We start from the raw sequence: 19,135 nt of genomic DNA, 5'->3' as shown, positions 1-19,135 counted from the left end.
GTATGTTTACACCCAAAACCTTTGGAGAAGTAAACCTTTTTAACATGGAGGGCTCCAGCAGTGTTTGACTGATTTCAAGCCTTGAACAACAGCGTGATATCCTATCCTAAAGGTCTTACAGTACTTTCAAACAGTTCGTCCACACAGATGTTTTCATGTTCTGCCTGATTGGAAACCTTTAAAACACACTAAGAACAAGGCGACGTCGCCACACACGTCTGCTAATTAAATGGCGAATCTTTAATGAGGAACATGAACAGATCACAGCCGACAGGCAGGTTCACAGACTGAAAGAGCGTGTGATGTGAAGGGAGTGTGGTAACCAGTCGCATCTGGTCCTGGTCTGGTCCTGGTCCTTCAGCTCGAGCAGATGAGGTTAGAAAAAGACCGCACCCAACAGTGACGTCACGATGCGCTGCCACGCCTCGACATCGCTGCAGCCAGGTGAGAAGCTTCACCACAGGAGGGCAGCAAAAACAGGATTTTCAGCTGCTGTTACGATGCTTTTAAGTGCAGCTTAACATTATTTTAAGTAGTTTTCAGTTACTTTATCTTCTCTGTTAGCTTTAAACATTTAATGGGGTTTTTAGCTGGATTCATTTTGCCAAACATTGTTGAATTATCTGAGCTCCGAGAATCTGCCGTGAAAATATTTCTGAACGAAACTGAGCTGAACAATTAACGAGAAGAAAGATTTTAGATTTAGTTGAAATCTGGCCAAAACTAAACAGTCAACTTCTCTCCTGGATTTTCATTTCATTTCTATCTGCATTTTCGACATCTGGCTGACTCTCTCGTGTTGAGTGATCAGTGTAGCAGCAGAATAAACTCCACATCTCTATTCTAGAGAAAACCAAAACCAAACCTCAGTGAAAACAGTTGAGAGAGAAACAGCAGAAAAGAAAAGGTCTGCAGGAGAAAAGGAGGACGAGGCTTGTTTTAGACGCTCGTAAACTGGCTTTTTCCCCCAATTAGACTCACGAGGAAAGGATTGAAAGCATTACTGCTGCACAAAGGCAGCATTCAGAGGCACATAATGCACCAAAAAGACGGGATGAGAGCTTCTTATAAAGAGTCTTCTTATATTTCAGCGCCTGAGTCTGATGGAAATGTGACACTAGACTCTTTTTCAAGATGGAAACACGCTCGAGTCTTCCTCACAAACAAAGTGGCCTCCTCTTGTCTGGTCAGATCATCTCAACAGAAACTCCTTCGCTGAGGAGAAAGACACGCAGATATGAATGCATGCAGAGATTTCAGGATCATTTCATAGTCTTTTATTCATGGAAAGTGTTTGGTCGTGCTCTCAGTGTCAGTAGAAACATGTTAATTATGAGAAAAACTCTCAGCCTGCGAGATTTTCCCCCCATTAAACGTCCAAACAATATATCCTCTTTATTGTTTCAGACATCAGTACACGCGTGTCCTCGTCTGGGACACAGAGTCTGTATGCAAAATAAAAATGAACAACTCTTAAAGCAGCAGTCAAAAGATCAAAAACCAAAATACACAAAATGACAAAAAAATGAGTCCACCACCAAAAGAGTGCAAAAACTAAAAAGATGTTTTGTAGAAAGCAAGCAGAGGGAGCATTTATTTAGAAACTTTATTTTGACTTTACAGTTTAGTCTCCTCAAGGTAACGTTTCAAATCGATGTCCAATCAATGCCCTGAACAAATCATAGCATATATATATAATATTGTCAACAACATACATTTACATCAGAGGTCTTTAGTTTTCTTTACGGGACTTTTGTTCAACAAACGAGAGAATTCAAAGTTGCATGAACACGTGATGGTTAGTACAGACTGTGCACGTTTTTCTTTTGTAATCTTTTTGTAGTGGTATAGGTAGGAAAGGTCATTATTAAAAAAACAAAATAAAAAATTATTTGCAATTAGCACCGTTATTGTGATTTCTTTAACTTAGGGATCAGCACCTTGTCCCGTTAGTAGCGACTAGGAGTTGTCATACTGCTGCTGCTGCTGCTGCTGCTGCTGAGGAGCTTAGACGATGAGGTCTTTGTCCACGTCCTCTGCAAACACAAGGACACCAAACATGCGTCAGTCAGCGTGGCGATCACGACTTCACCCAAAAATGACTGAATCAGCAAAGAGAGAATTCAACCCGTCCTCTCATCGTTTGTGCAAGCAGGTTAATTATGACCCATATTTATGTGTATTGTCAGGTTGAGACTCTAGAAGCTTCCTCTCAACTAGCTAATTATGAGCAAAGGAGGAAGTCAGGTGATGTATACGAAGAGCAAGAAGTCCACATATGGAGGACAAACCGGCCTTTAACCCCAGAGGCAGAAGTTTGTGGCGTGCATGAAACTGAAAGCCAACGCTGACGCTGAGTTTAACTTTGCTAACGTGCTGAAGTTACGTGACAATCTTCATGCATTCAGTCGATACTCACGGTCCTTGATGCCGAAGCATGTGGCCCACTCCTCCAGGGCGATGTATTTGTCGCTGTCGGCATCGCACTGCTCGAAGAAGCGGGTGGTGCAATGCTCCATGGGAATGAGAGGAGCACGCAGGGGGGAGAGCTCTGTGTGGGTCAGGTATCTGGAGGAACACAGCACACAAGGATATGTTAGCTGGAAGCAGCCACGTTTCAACGGCACACTCAGCGTCTCGCAGCCACATCATCATTTTTCTGAATAAGTCGTTATAAAGTGGAGAGCAGCTGGCGAACTGTTGCATCCATCACTTCCTGTCTGCAGCTGCTGTGGTGTGAGATCACAGTCTGCAGCATCCACACTGGAAACCAATCAGCTCTCAGCCTGCCAGAAGCTGAACCACTGGCTGAGCAGCGCAGATCATTTAGTTTACACAACCCTACGTGTGGTCATGCCATCTCGGTCGCATCCCGCTTCCTACGTACCCGTCGACGGGGTGCTGGTCGAGCTGGCCGAACTGCCAGTGGACGGGGTAGATGTACATGTTGTAGTTCTTCTCGAAGTCGTGAGCCAGCAGGTCCAGAGAGTGTTCGCCAGCCTGCAGCCTCTTCTCGTTCTCGTAGATCTTCTTCACCTGAAAGATTGGACCCACACATGAGCTCCAGCAGTCAGTGACCCCTGACCTGCCTGTTGCATGGAGAGATGTTTGGAGCTCTTTGTAGTCGTAAAGTACAAAAATGGAAAAGCTCTGGGAGGTTTGCAGCACAGCCCTTCCTGACGTTCTACCTCAGACTTGGTGCTTTGCGAGACACTTCAGGCATCAATCTGTGTGTTTTGAATATAATGAAACACCGTCTGTCAGGTGAACACAGTCCTTACCCTCCACCAGTGATTGTAATACATCTCAATATTTGTGACATTGATGTGACATTAATGAACTGTTTCTCTCATAAAGAACCTTGAAAGCAAACAAAGTCTTACTCAGTTGAATTCCTCTGAGTGTAAAGTGTCTCCGATCCGTGTGAATGCGATGCTAATCATCTAATGTAGCCTCTGAAAACCTGTTGATCCTTTCACAGCTTTAAATAATAGAGTCTTACACTGAAATGTTTGCCAAAGCCTGATAATGCATTTAAGACATCCACCTGTCAACAGTTTACATTCTCCACTGCAAACATACACACTGGATCGTTCCCAGACGCATCCTGTAAGTCCACGTTAACTCACCCTGAGCTTCTGCTTCTCGGTCAGCAGGTTGTTGTCCTCGTCGCGCTCGTACAGAGTCACCAGGACGTTCTTCAGCCAGTCCCTCATGCGCAGGGGGAACTCGTTCAGCTCGGTGTCCATGCAGGGCTCAATGTCTGCAGAGAGGACACACTGTCAGCACGCAACCCTGAAGGCCTCGCCTCCACACAGGAGGAATCATGACAGCTGTGACGCTGCAGGACAGTCGAACATCACTGGTGTTCAAGCATGTCATTATTACGCCTGCACATTGAGAGACTTACAGGACTCTTACACACACTGCACAATGGAAAATCTGCATAAGTGCACGAGGAATTAAGGTGAAATGATTAACAACAAAAAGTAATCTGCATCTAAATATTCATGTCAGATATCCCAAAATCACAACCTGCATCCTGTTTCATTCAGGTGCTGAACAACACCTTGATCTCCATCTGAGCCCTTCAGCCCTGACTCATCTCCTCTGAGTGTGTGAGTGTGTGTGGTGTTTCAGTTTGAGCAATGGCAGAAATTTGGCCTGCATGTCCGGACGGATCCTCCCAACCCTGAGCTGCAGCCTGCAGGTCACAGCGATGCTATGCTAACAGTGCACAGAGAGGGAGCTGAGCTTAGCCGCAGCTTCGCTTTTCAGACAGATGAGCGAGAGTGGATCCAATCACAGTGGACAAACAGGATAAACAACAGAGACCACATGATCAAATCACATAAAGAACAACAAGATGCGGGAACTGAGACGAAAGCTGAGATAGACTTCAGCTGAAGTGGTTTGATTATCCTCGCAGGCTTTCCATCGAAAATACTTAAAATGTGCAGAAATCCAAACAGCTGGAAACAACGATGTGTGCAGACAGATAAAAAAATGCACTTCTTTTACTTTCTTTAGGAGAATCCGTCCGTGAAGTGCCTCCCCTCTCCCCGAAAGTAAAAATACAAACTTTTTAAATTATACCTCATTTTTAAAAAATGGTGGAAAAGACTCATTTTCTCCACAGCCAACATTAACATCTGTGAGGCGGGTGTGTCCAGGGTGGAGGTAATTCACTCAAAATAGTTGAAATAATAAGAACAGTTTAGTCTTTATCGAGCTGTTCATCACTTCTAATCAGTCACTGTGTTTGCATGCGAAGCTGAACGCTGCTGTAAATCTTTGGGAAACTCTCTGCAAACAGCAGGAACGTTCGGAGCGGAGTGGGGGAGCTCACATTTGCAGGGGCCGACGTAGTCGAGGTGCAGCTTGTGGCCCTTCTTGGTTCCCTCCAGGGTGCACTTGGTGGCAAAGAAGTGGCAAGAGGTGTCGTAGGTCTTGTTGTCGGTGCCGCAAATCTGAGGGGGAAAAGGCAGACAGGTGAGTTTCTGTGTGGTATCACTGACAGGACAGGTGTGCTCTGTCATCAGCTCGATGCCTGTTCAACACGGAGCTCAAAGTCTATATTCAGGTCCAATAAGTTGCTTATTAGCATGCATGCATGCTAGTAGCATATTGGCTATTTAATAGTCATTATAAAGCATTTATTCATGCCCTATTCTGGGGCTTACATTGATTAAAGGGTAACTTTCAATAAGTATTGATTAGAGATTATTGAGGGAAAACCTTTAGTCAATGGTCCAGTGGTTGTAGAATATGATCATGCAGAATAAGGCATTAATAAATGCTTTCTAATGACCAATAAAGACCCAATATGCTACTAATATTCATGCTAACAAGCGACTAGCTAATGGTGAATGTGCACTTTAAACCAAACTGCCAAAAAACTGCTGTTATGTTTCATTCAAATGTGTTTTCAGGAGTGAAACTCAAAATGTTTTAACACTATTCATTCACAAATGACGTGATAATATGAAAAAATAAGTAGACTTGCAGTGTTTTTTAGCAAACGCCATCTAAATCTTTGCTGTGAGATTTCATGTGAACTAACAGACAGGTGGGACTCCTCAGTGATGAGTTCACAGTCGCAGGATAAATACGGATTCACGGTGACTGTTTTCACACTCACGTGCTCGAACTCTCCCTCGGCGGCAGGGCAGGTGGAGGGGTCCTGGCACACACACATGGGGGTGTTGCTCTCGTCGACCTCACACACTTTTCCCTTCTTGCAGTGGTGGTTCAGGCAGGGGTCTGAGCAAAGAGCAGATCCAGAAGCAGAGTTACATTTTTTTTTTCTCAGCGTCACAAGTGAAACAGCGATTCAACAGAGGCCAGACACCACGAGCCCGTCCAGACGAATACTTTCCAGTCCTCTGCTGCAGTTTTCAAACCAAAGGAAAACTCAAATGAAATCATTCACGTATAGAGGATTAATTGGCAAAATGACGAATAAACAGAACAGCTGTCATGAAGGAGTTCAGTCAAGAGGAAAATTACAGTCCTGAAATGCTGCCTCATGAAAAACTGCTGAAGTGACGGAAAAATGCTGAATTTAAACTTGAGGACAGAAAATAAACAGAGATGTGGAGCAGAGCTTCCACTTAAGAGACTGTGGTGATCATTTAGCTTCTAATTTAACACGAAGAAAGCTCCTAACACTTCCTTCTATCCTTCCATGTTTCCTTACTTGACTCCTTCTGTCCCTCTGTCCTTCCTTCTTCGTGGATTTTTTGTGGAGTTTTTGGAGCATTGATGTCCTTTCAGCAGTTTTAAGGGCTCATTCTTCACTAAAAAGATGCTAAAATGAAAACTGAACTGAGTAAAAGGGACGTTGTCTCTTTGTTGTCAGCATCAAAAATGATTTTCCATCCACGTCTGTTGTATTGGTGCAGGGGCAGAGAAGATATCTGCATGTGTGGATACACTCAGAGGTGTGTGAGGAGTCAAAATGTGCATTTTTTTCATGGTGCTAATGGAAATAAAACAGTTGAGTAAATCTAAGTATCTCCTCTTCTGTACACTTTGTGCAGCTGGACTGTTTTCCAGCCGCTGGTGCTGCCTGTGGCTCAGTCAGAGCTACTTAAAGCAGGGTGGAACGTGTAATTACAGCCGTCTCCTCGCAGTCTGTCATTACGGCTGTTTGGTTTGCCAGTCTGAGGCTTCACTAAAACTCACAACCCAGACCCTGAAGCTGGAGAGCAGACGAGCGAAACGCAGCGGAATCAAACAGGTCGATGTGAGATCATGACGGGTTTTATACCTGAAGTCACCGAAAAGGAATTATGGGAGTTTGAGTTCAGATGTTCAGCTGAGTTCAGGCGTCTTTGCATATCAGTACAGTGATTTTCAGGAGTTTCTCCTGAAGCCACCTTTTACTTTTACTTCACAGCATATTGGAAATAATATTTACTTATAGCTTTACTTACCTGCTTATGTTGGTCTTTTTTGACTGAATGCATCTGAATTTGAGTAATTTCACATTTTGATAGATGAACAAACTTAACATTTCACTTGTTCACTTTCATTGAAACCTGCAGCAGCTGATTTTTCGGGCCACTTGGGGGCGCTGGAAACAAGCTGTGAGCACAGCATTGATGTATTATATGGAGAATTTGTTAACGTGATCTTTCATTTGGAGTCGAGCTTGTGTCACCTGAATATAAGTCCTATATTCACTCTCCTTCAGCTCTGTTTTGGTCTCCACCAACCCCTGAAGGAAACATCTGGCTCTAAAAGCTCCACTGAGCTCAGCAGCTGGTCTCTAACTGTGTCTGTCTGCTGTTTGGTGCAGAGTGCTGCTCTGTGGTGGTAAACCATTGGTTTTTAGAGCTCTTTCATTGAAATTAGCTGCCCGCTGAGGCCTGAAATGACGCTATGACAGCTATGACGACACTGTAGGGACTAATCTCCAGTCCCCACAAGATAAAGCATTACATTTTTGGACTTGGTTTTTGGTTACTGATGGGATCAGGCATGTAGTGGTTATGGTTAAATTGGGGTAAGCCTCCTGGGAAGTGATGTAAGCCGATGCAGTTTGCGTGTGTGTTTGTGGACTTACTCTCAGCAGCGACGTCTTCAACGATCTCAATGGCCTCGTCAAAGTCTCCAACCTCAATCTGCACTGGGTTAGCCCCCACCTCAGGCTCCTGGGGAACAAGAGAGGTCAGAGGTCAGACTGTCACATGCAGAGAAACTTATTATCATCTGGTCCGCAGCGATCAGAGTGTGAGACGAAGAGGAAACCTGAGTGAAGAAAAACTGCCCGCTTCTCTGTTTTCTTATTGCTTTTTCCGAATTTGGTCTCACAGACAATTTCCCTGCAACAGCCTTCAGGCCTATTTCTGTCTGACGTCCACTTAAACCAAACCGCTTAAATATCCCTGGTTTTCCTGAAAAAAGGAGTTGAAATGTCACCACTAAAGAAGGCTCCTCCCTGAAGGCCAAACAGAGTCTGGGAGCAGCGAGACCATAATATCCAACAATAACAAGCAGCTGGATCCACATGTGGCGAAGCCATGAAAAACGTAATGGCTTCCTGAGCAGCTGGCAGGCTGAGCGGCCGGCTAAAATTAACAGCTGTGGGATCGCTGGTCCCGCTGGACCTCTGGAGCAGGAAATGATAAAACGTTCACATGAAGGCTCGCTGAAGGTTTGCACGGGGATATTTTGGTAGTTTGTTTACAACAGGTTATGAAGGACGTTGTGTTCTGTTAGGAAAGCCTCAGAGGTAACAAATGGATTCAGGTGACATTTTTAGAAACAGAGTTTGGTAAATATCCAGACTGAGGAATTCCACCATAAGCAGAAAGCAGTCACTCCTCATCTGAGCTGCTCCTTGTGAGACTTTAAGTGCAGACATGACTTCATCTCAAGTATCCACAAGCCAAAAAGCCTTCAGACATGGTGGCATTGTGTCCACTGGGATGAAGGGTAACTGATCTGATAGCACAATCTGAATTAGCTGATTCATCTAGTGCATTAGTTCGTTTAACTTGCGTTCAGTTTTTAGTAATTCAGCTTCGGGCATTCACACGAGGAGTCACATGAACGCCACAGAACTTCCTTGGCTGCAGCGTCGAAAGCCCAAAGCTCCATCACAGATCAGATCATCTCTCTGAGCAGCTGCTTGGCTCAGGAATCACAACACAGATGCCAAATCAAACTCAAACTAGACCTAAAGTATTTGGGTTGAGCTTCCCTGAAAAAAAAAATCAGTGTAACACACCAACATGAGGGAAGCTTGACGAGTCGAGTCCTGTTTTTTTGCGTTTTTGGCCATCATTTCTATCAATCATGAAAACACCGTATACACACAGATAACTGCGGAGTCTGACCACACACAGGCTGTAAACATCATCAGGATTGTTTACTTTATTCTTGACCCGTTTGAGGCCTTTAGTTTGTGTAATTGCAGATGTTTGCAGGTTTTTAAGGAATCAAACACGGCTGGTGGACTCTGAAACAGGATCAACATCTGGACGTACCTCAACAACTGGCTCCTCAGTGACCAGCTCTTCCACGATGGCCTCCTCCTCAGTCTGACACACACACACACACACACACACACACACACACACACACACACACACACATACGTGAGACCATTAGAACTCTTGCACGTGAACACACACTTGTGAATACTCACAGAAGGAAGTCAAAAGCAGACAATGATGTCACTCACATGTCCACCCACACAATAGCGCACGCACACACACACACACACACACACACACACACACACACACAAACACACAGCCACAGCGCACACTCAGGGGAGCGACTCAGATTAGGAAAGCGAACACTTCATCTTCACAGGCTTGTAATAAGAACACACACACCCACAAGTTGATGTAGACAGGAACTGCACTTGGATAGGTCAACACAATAATCAGGCACACACACACACACACACACACACACACACACACACACACACACACACACACACACAAAGGCATACATGGAAACTCACACTCCTCTCACATGTGAATTGATGCTCAGACAGGAAAGGAGAGAGGAGGAGACGCACTCAGGAAAACAAAGAGAGAGGAACACGCTCGTGAAGACAGACCACACACACACACACACACACACACACACACACACACACGCACATGCACGCACACACACACACACACACACACACACTCACACAGGCACGGTATAACTTACAGGGGCAGCCATGGCGTGGCCAGCCAGGCACAGGACAAAGACGATCCACACCCTCATCTTCAAAATCTGTGGAGACAAAGAGCGACAGGTGAGGTGAGCCAGGTGAGCCGCTCACATTCACACAAACAAAAACAGTTTTTGTTGGTTTCTCACATCAAGTTCTCTGATTACTTTATTGTCATTTTCCCCAGAATGTTTCTGATCGAGCGCAGGGGACACGCAGCCCAGGCGCTTCACCAGCTGTTGGTACAAAATGTGCAAAGACTGAAGCAAAATGAATCCTGGAGTCATTGTGAGAGTTGAATTTACTGAGCGTGTTTAGCCTTTAAAGGACAACAAATCCAAAGTCCTCCTCTAAGTATTGGTGGTAGTCAAAGTAGTAGTACTGCACAGTATAAGAATGTAGTAGTTTTGAGCAAAGCAGACAATGTTCAACTTTATTTCACCTTTTCACTGACGAGGATCACAAAACAGTTCAACTTCTCAGACAAATAAACAAGAACAACAGCGAGCAGCGCTGGTCTCATGCAGCCTGTCTGAAGACAACAAAAGCATCTGGACACAGCATGGGACACAACTCTCTCGACAGACTCGTGGAAGCTTTCCAGCTTCCCAAACAAAACCCTCAGTGTCTGCTTTGTTTTCTGCCAGGTCGCGTTGGAATTGTCTGTGGCTGTTTGTGGTTTTGTTCAGCGGACTCTCCCAGAACATGATTTCACCTGCTGACAGGGAGAGTGAGCACAGCGGCTGATTGCACTAAATGAGGCTTCAAAAACCCAACTGGAACAGGCAGGGTCAACTTGCGTTTGAGCCATTCGGATGGAGACGGGCTCGTAAACAGCTCCTGTCTTCATCTACACTTTCACTGCAACATGTTTCCACCACCTGAAGCAGCACACCTCAACCCTTCGTATTTCCACCAGGCTCTTTTTTAAGACAGAATCTGATGTGGGATTTTAGGCAGTTCAATGGCTGGAGGAAGGTTCAGTGGACAAACTGCAGTACGTCATGACATCACTGTCTTACTTTGTCTCACATTTTGAAATGCAGTTTCTTGGTTCTCATTTGACATGTGGCTCAACAGATGGTAGTGTCTTCAGTCGGTTTGCTGCTCAGTCCACCACTTTGCTCCAGACTGAAATATTTCAACAACTATTGGACGATCAGTACGAAATTTGGTATGTTAGCATTGTTGCTGTGACCACGTTAGCATGCCACTCTTAGCAATTAGCTTTAGCGAAGCCTCACAGAACCGTTAGCATGGCTGTAGACTCTCTGTCTTCTTTATGCATAAGAACAAACCTGTTTCTGAGTCAACTCTCTGGGATTTAACGCTGCTCCAGTGGGGTTAAATTACAATACAAGTGATTTTATGCAAACACATACCCTTGTCAGAGTTATGCTAAACAGCCTGATGGAAAACATGACTGTTTACACGCAAAGACGCACATTTCCTGTGAGATCCAGCTGCCGTGAGAGCAGAGTCCCAGTGAGTCCCCGGTCTGTCTGTCTTTCCTAGTCTCATCTCCATCTGATTGTCTGAGCATCCATTGTTTGGGACTCCAAATGCTTTCTCCATCCCTGCCTCTCTTCCTTCATCATGCATCGTCTGAAGGGCTAAAGAAGGGCTCCTTTGTTCGGTAATGAAGCGTGGCAATGCTTGGTCTTCCTCCGTCTTTCTCTATTAGTTATCTCCCTCTCCACCGCCATGAAGTGAGCAGTTTCACCCAAACATCCAGAAACAATCTCTGTCGTCCTCACATCAAAGGACATATGGTATATAGGGGTAAGTTTAAGTGTCTCATAGGCTGACTGTAAAGATCAAAGTTACTCCATTCGCGCTGCTTACTTTATGGTGCTGTTTGCATTTTTTTTGGCTTCATATCAAAAAGAACTGCGATTTGTCCCACAACAACAGACTCTACAGTACCTCTAGTTTCTGTGGCGTGTTTGCTCTTCTGGGAGGGAAATTCCTCGTGCAGGGCAATAAGGCTGAAGCGAGCTGACACAGTTTGCGCAAAATACTGAGCGCTGCAGGAGATCAGTGGGGGATAATGAGATTTACAAAACAGAGTTGGGAATACTTGGAATTCTTGCGCCTCGGATAGAGGGCAGCAGGTTTAAATCAGCAGTGAATAAATAACACTAATCTCTCCGATCTTCTCCAATAACATTACACATTGGAAAATTTTCCCATTGTGCAGCTATCAACTCAGACGTGGAGGAAACGGAGATGAATGCCAGGCCCTCAGAAACATCGCCTTGAGGCAGACTGAACTTGGCATTTTGGGAGTGGAAGAACACTTTGCTTGGCTGGTTGCCGGGTGTCCTTAAAAATGCAGGACGGCCTCTTGACATGAAGCCTCTGAATGGGGCGACGTGTTTGGACAGATGTAATGAAAAGGGGAAAGCTTGCAAACAGTAGAGCAAAGGTGGAGGCTGTTGACATGTGCTGTTTGACGAACCCTTAAGCAACACAAGAATGTTCTGAAACGAAGACGCGCTGATGGTTGGCCTGTAAACGCTTTTTTCCTCTGTTGACAACCTCGAAATGGTCAACATGCACCTCATGAAATGACTGATGTGTTTGGAATGAGGTGTAATCCAGCTGTATAAGATGCAGCATTCTTTCTTGACAGCAAGTTTGCACAAGTTTTATTATGAAATGAAAACTTGACTGAAGAGCACGTCCGCCTACAGGGATACACCTTAAAACTGCAGCCGCAATGACTGTACAGATAACGTCGGACAAAAGGTGAACGTTTTGTGTTTTACAACCTGTACGTGTTGTGGCCATTGGCATTATAATAAGCAAATGGAGTCTGAAAAGTGAAGCCAATGCTGAAGTGCCGTCAAGCTGCGTTCTTTCTAATGACCAGCAGGGGGCGTTTCCACTGGCTGCAAAAGAAGTCTGATTGTACGTGAACTTAGAAAATTTAACATCTTCTCACTTAATTTATTACCTCAGTAAACATTTTCCCGATGAGTTTACGTGCTCAATCGCTAGTTTAAGTCTTCTTCCATACAGCATGATGTTCATTTTGTAAATTATGGTCCCATTTGCGGCTTGTCCTCAGGTTCTGAGTCAGATCAGATCCAATCACGACAGAGGCGTAGCAATGTGTATCTATGGCGGCTCTACCCTCCGTCCAAGCTAGCATGTAGCTGGTGACTTTCGTCATGGTGTTAACTCAGGCACAGTTTATGCAGGAGTCACCCTGTGAACACTTGTGTGAAGTGTCTATTTTGCAGACCCACAACATCAAGATAATGAAATCAGTTTCTCAGTTTGCCATCTCTGGTCCTCCATACTTCTGTAAACTATAAAATTAATTTAACGGGTTTCACAGCAGCATTTTTCGGATTTTTCTCAGTTCTATTAATCTACAAGATAAATTATGGACACGTTCATCTGTTTGACGTATTGATGTGGGTGTCTGATACCTGAGATGTTCAAAAAAACAAGAATTACTTTGCAGAAAAGTGATGGTAGAAGAAGAGATGCTCCAAATGAGTTAGCTTTAAGCAAGACAGAATCATTCTGGAGAAGAAAACTAAAAAGCAACACGATTACTGTTGCATTGTTTTGTTCCACCTGTCAAAGGAAAAAAAGCATCTTTCAGTGCTTCATACAGCGGCGAGGCAGCGCTTTAACAATGGTGACCACTGTTCATGAAGGTCCACAGATGAGAAGTCGTGAGCAGGCTCGGGCGTGGAAAAATACAGGAGCCCTGGCAGAAGACGCAGACAGTGACGTCTCCAAACAAGCTGCGCACAAGGAAACTTCTCTGTACCTTTGAAAAGGCAAAGCTAAAAGGAAAAACAAAAAGCAAGGTGTTCTGCTGACGGGAAATTTGCTAAAAAGAACTTCTGACCCACATATAAGTGGTGCGTCTGACGGAGACTGAGAGCTGAATGTGATCTCAAAGAGGGGAAAATGAAAACCGGTCTCATCTCCAGAAAGTATGGGCTGAGTATTTGATTTGGAGGGACACGGTGTTCCCGTCCTATGTCCGCTTTAACATATTCCTGTTTGGTCAGAGAGTCAATCGGCTCGGCTCAGCAGGAAGGAGGAGGCCGGACGGACTGACGTAACAGCAAAACAAATTATTTTATTTGGAAAGCTGCTCTCATAATCAAACAGGGCCGAGGCTAAAAGGGAAACTTCAGGCTCATAAAGGGCCCCTTTTTCTCCTCAAATGTATTTAATTTGGGAGGTTATTTAGGTAAGCAAGTGTAAACTCGCTATGGAGGAAAACAACCTGCAACTGCTGCTAATGCAGAAATCTTTTTCCAGTCTCTCTCTGCTTCTGTCTCTCTTTCAGAGGCGCTTTAATGGGAGCAGATTTAGAGGAACTATTTCTTCTTCTCTGTGACATAACAAGCGGCCTGGAAAAACAACCTGTAGCAGCCTGTCTGCCAGCAAACAGCGCAGACAAACAACACTGGCATGCAAAGGACTGCGGGGAGGCAAATATTGAGTCGAGGCCTGAGAATGAACAGTGATTTCCTCTGTCTTTATTGAGCCCTGTGGACAGAGTGCATTTTTTATGATGGAAAAACCTTCTAGTTAATGAAATGCCTTTAAAATGTCAGCTTTATGAAATGCTTTATGTAAAAGGCAGCTGTAAAAGACGAGGGTTCACTCCTTCGCTAAACTTGAGCTTTGCATCCAGTCGTGTCTCAAGATGACTTCTTTGTTTAAAAGTTGGTGCGATCGTCTGAGACCCAGCGTCTTCCTCAGTAATTTACGATGGTGGGGATGATCTCCGAAGTCGTTCTTCATCCTGGTTGGCCCCGTGTCAGCAGGGTTCTGGTCTCTCAGTGGACACTTGTCAGCTCCAATTACACTTTAAACCTGATGCTGGTGGAGGATTGTAGCAAAATAAGAAGTGTGAGTGGAGTCTGATCAGCATTTTAACAGCTTCTTCTTTGCTCCCAAAGAAAAAATGCTGGAGACTCTTTGTACAAATGAGCAAGACGAAGATCCTGCTATGATGGGCACTTCAAGCATTTGGTCTTCATGATTTTCTGGGACTGAACAGGAATGCAAAAGGTCAAGCAGGTGTCGGAAACCCTGTCAGGAGATCTGAGTCTGGCAGAAAAGCCTTTCTGAGCCCTTTGCAGTCAGTTAGCAGAAACACTGTCAGAGCCTGTAAACTGTCTGAGACGAATTCAGAGAGACAGATGGTGCGCTTGAAAGAACAGCTGTGCAGTGTGCATCAGCTCAAACGAATAAAAGGATGAAAGGCGGAAAATAACATTTCTGCAACACCACCGAGGTCTCCGCCTAACAATCATAAATATGTGTCAGAATAACAGACTTGCTCAGACGACCTCTGTAGAAATTACACGTTGAATGTCGTCACGATGTCTTTTAAACCGACAAATATCAGTTTTTTTACTTAGACTCAGTTAAAAATGTGTTTCATGTATAAAATCATCGACTTGCTGCGACACTCAAATATCAAACCCCCTCAATCCAAACTCAGCCGGCAATAAGACACCTGACAAATGCAGTTTCTCTCTGGGGGGGGGGGGCTTCAAGCCATCAGGACAAAGAGTAGTTTCAGAGACCACCGGCCATCCCGTCACTCAGGAAACACAAGAGCACAAACAAGAAGAGGAGAGTGGAGAAGAAAGGTCAGGATGTATGTAACCCGAGTTTCTTGTCACCTGACTCTGTTTTCCCCTTCCCCCTTTTTCACAGACCCTCTGTTTGTTTCCACAGAACTTCTCTTCGCTCTGATCCAGTTTCTCTCCTTTCTGATCATCTCTGATGTCTTTACTCTGCGTTGTTTTCTGTGCGTTGAGGTCAAACTATTACCTCTGCAAAGTAAAAGATAAATATCTCTGATACAGCACCACATTGTTGTTCAGTCACCGGACATGAGACCTGGGTTAATTTCAGGGTATGAAGTCTGTCAGCGATGCTTTACTCTCGCTTTTATTTGGCTTTGAGTGCACTTTGCTTTTATCCTTGCCTGCTCTTTTCTTTGTGGCGTCTTACATTATCGTTATTACCGTTAATAGCACGGAGCTGCTTTTGTGCATGTTGAAGCTGCTTTCATCAGACCTCCTCTGAGAAGATAAAGGCTCAATCCCTCCTTTTAGATGTTGTCAGTCTGAGTCTCCTCAGCGTAAATCTGTGGTTTAAATTACTCCTGTCATCTGCAGCGAGTCAGTGCACACATAAGTCAGTCTGTTTTGAAATGAAAAGCTGTGGAGTTGGCACGAGGTGAGATTCACCTGGAAGCCAAAGAGAAAGGGCGTCACGGTCCCACCTGCGCTGCCTGATTAAGAGGTGATAACTGAAAAGCACGTAGCGGTTCTCATCTTTAACCTAAATTAGTTCATCAGTCACGTCTCTTTTTTTCTCCTTCTTTCTTCCTGTAGTGCTTACTTGACTGTCCTCTCCTCGCGTCTTTGTCTTGCTGTCTCTTCCTTCCCTCTTCCCCTCTTCCTGTCGTTCTCTTTTGTTTCTCTTTGCTGACAGTAAACTCCAGGTTTTCTTCTCACGTCGAGCCCAGACAGCAGCACAATCCTTCCTTCCTGTCGGGGGATTAGAGTTTTTCTGGAGATTGCCAAGCTGGCCCGCTATTTCCCAGCATCCTCGGCTGCAATGCCGCTACCCACCCTCCCCATCCCCTCCCTCCTCCTCCTCCCACTTGGGTCCAGACCTGCCACCTCAACAATTAAACAGCCAGAGACGCTCTGTCTCTTCCTCGCTCATACTAATGCAGACACGCTGTCCTTCAGTCGGCCTGCAGACAGGTGTGACAAAAACAACAACTTCATACATTTGAAGGCCAGTGAGGAGAATCTGTATCACCTCAGACTGCACTGAATCAGCCCTCATAAATGAGGCTCACAGTCGGCGTTCCAGTTAATCCCAAAGCTGTTGGATGATGTCGAGGTCAGGCTTTGTGTTGAAACACAGACTGTGGACACGCCGAATGCTGCAGCGTTAATATTTCTCCCCACTGAAACTAAAGGCCGAAGCACAAACCCAGAAAAACAGCCTTGGGAGCACGTCAGCCTCTTTCTGCTAACTGTGGCTGAGCGTGAGTGACGTCCCGACACTTGAAGGCGTCTGAGCTAACAGAGCGCTTCCAACAGCTGGTGACCGACTGCTATGGCAACCCGCATTCCTTTAGGTGGGAGTAATGAGGGAGGGGGAGTGACGGAGGGATGAGGAGAGGGAGACAGAGGCAGGGAGGGAGAGATCGGAGGAACACGCTCTATCAGGCTCTGTTGGAATCCCATCCTCCCCCACTCCTCCTCCTCCTCATCCTCCTCCTCTTCTTTCACTTCTTTCTGTCTTTCTTGCTTTCTTTCTTTCTGCTCAGTTACTTTGTTTTTAAAAAAACTCTGCAGAAACCCACAAACAAAACTGTAAACTTTCAACAGTTCAACTGCATCTGGACAAAACTCTGACAATGAATTTGTTGCTTTACAAAACAAATTATTTGACAATAATAGATAATTAAGCATGGAAACGTTAAAAAAAAAAAAATCAAAAAAAAAAACAAACAGCTTATGAGCCTCGGTCTGCATCTCCCTCCTCTCCTGAGCTCTAAACCACAGCCCCCCGCCTCCTCCTCCCTCTCCTCTTATTGCCGATGTGGCACACAATACCTCCACAGAGAATGAATCCTCATAATCACAGCTTGTTTACCTGCAGGGAGTTCTTCCCTTGCAGCAGTTTCAGCTGTAATAACAGAGGAGATTGTTCACTGAGGTTTGAGGCCACAGTAGCTGCACTTTAAACCAGGTGTCAGTCATTCTAAAGTTTAAAAGTAAGTTTGGAAATAGTGGAAAACTAGGTGGAAAATTGAGAGATTACTGCTGACAGTCACGCAGGCAGCTGCTGGAGAATCTGTTGCAGGTAATCAAGTGTGAATTATCTATTCTGGATTGAGTTTTGAGATTGTGGCAGGTGAAATGTGTGTGATAAACTCTGAAAAGAGCAGATTCTGCTGCTTGTTTGGCAGGAAAAGAAACAGCGTGTTTAACTTCGTTTACGTCAGCTTGCAAAGAAATGTGCATTTGTTTTGTATCAGCATTCAAAAGTTCAACTTCAGCAAACTTTTAACATGAGTGCACTGTCATGAAAAACTAAATTTGTCCTCCAAACTTTGCTTGTTCTCTCTGTCCATAAATCTTGCAGGCTGAAAGGTGAAAGCCTGCAGCCCAGGGTCACATGATAACTCATGATAATAAACGGTCAGAGGGAGAGCTCTTACCTGTAGCTTTGCAGAGCAGGGACACCAGAAGAGAAGTGAGCAGTGTGCGGGGCCCGGGACGATCTAACAGCCTCACCAGTTCACACAGAAGACATTTCCAGTGGGACGTCCCAGTTAGGACGCAGACCCCCCTCCCTTCAGCCATTACTCCCTCCCTCCCTCCCTCCCTCCCTCCTCCTGCCCTGGTAGGCGGGGCTTTATGTTCACTCTCTGCTCCTGCTGTGGTCCCAGTCTGGGCTGGAACCAGCAGTCCGGGCATAAAAACTTTTCCAGCAGTTTCTGTGTACAGCTGAAATAATGCTGTTGTTTGAACAGTGGAGGAACATCAGGCTTGGGATGATGATAAATCTTCGAACACACTTTCAGCCTCTGCGTAGCTGCGAGGGTTCACATGATGTAAGTTTCGTCCGCACAGAGCTGGGCGCTTGCAGGCCCTGATAGACTCTGGACAGCAGCAGCAGTTTTGTTAATTGCTTGTTTAAACATATGCACTAATCCCTTATCTAGCCCTAATCATAACAGCAACAATAATCTTGTTGTGCATCTTCATCGCAAAATAATTCTTAAATTACTGGAAAAAGTAAACAACTAATGTTACTCCAACAGTTTTGCTAAAAAATCTTGCATACTAGTTTATCATGCTGTGTTAGAGTGGAGGCCCACGGTGTCTGCATGCATGAATCCGCTCATTTTGGGTTTGGACACTGTGACATAAAACAGTGAGTTTATTGAGGACTTCAGAATGAGTGGAATGATTGCTGTATGCTGTCCGTCTGTTCAGGGTTGATTGCTGTTAACTTGTGCCGACTAAAGCATGATTCAGGTATTCATTGTTATGTTTATTCAGCCAAACAATGTGGTTAATGCTTGGAAAAGATTTGTTAAATGCTGAATAAATCCACACTGAATTTGAAGCTTAAGACGGGACCACAGCCAGCGGTGTTAAAGTCAAAGACGTTGTGCAGCTGTTGGCCTCCCCGTCCTCTGCAGCCTTACGTCTCTGTGTCTTAAAGACATCACACAGCTTCCTAACATGGAAATAAAAGTCAGCCGCGGACACAAAGAGCCAGTGAGCGTATATCAGCTGAACACTTCTAATTTAAATGGACTTTAACTTGTCTTTGATGTCGCCTTCTTGACCCTATGACATTCCTCTTCCTCCTCAGGGAGGATAGAGGTCAAAGGTCAAGCTGAGCTACAGGACA

At 44.9% G+C, this 19,135-nt stretch overlaps 1 protein-coding gene across 1 annotated transcript; it reads right to left on the bottom strand.

The window, feature by feature from the left end:
* Positions 1 to 1,591: 1,591 nt before the first annotated feature.
* sparc (secreted protein, acidic, cysteine-rich (osteonectin)) lies at positions 1,592 to 18,023 on the bottom strand. The gene is made up of 10 exons (XM_070963024.1): positions 17,931 to 18,023; positions 9,685 to 9,750; positions 8,997 to 9,050; positions 7,571 to 7,658; positions 5,642 to 5,763; positions 4,850 to 4,970; positions 3,630 to 3,763; positions 2,888 to 3,036; positions 2,420 to 2,568; positions 1,592 to 2,036 (listed from the first exon to the last, which is right to left on the bottom strand). Exons 2-10 carry the CDS (start codon positions 9,739 to 9,741, stop codon positions 2,008 to 2,010), a joined length of 903 nt encoding a protein of 300 aa, XP_070819125.1. The 5' UTR covers positions 9,742 to 9,750; positions 17,931 to 18,023; the 3' UTR covers positions 1,592 to 2,007.
* Positions 18,024 to 19,135: the final 1,112 nt, after the last annotated feature.

Source organism: Chaetodon trifascialis, chromosome 5 (assembly GCF_039877785.1).
Source record: "Chaetodon trifascialis isolate fChaTrf1 chromosome 5, fChaTrf1.hap1, whole genome shotgun sequence".
NCBI lineage: Eukaryota > Metazoa > Chordata > Actinopteri > Chaetodontiformes > Chaetodontidae > Chaetodon > Chaetodon trifascialis.
This window is presented reverse-complemented; position numbering and strand designations above follow the sequence as displayed.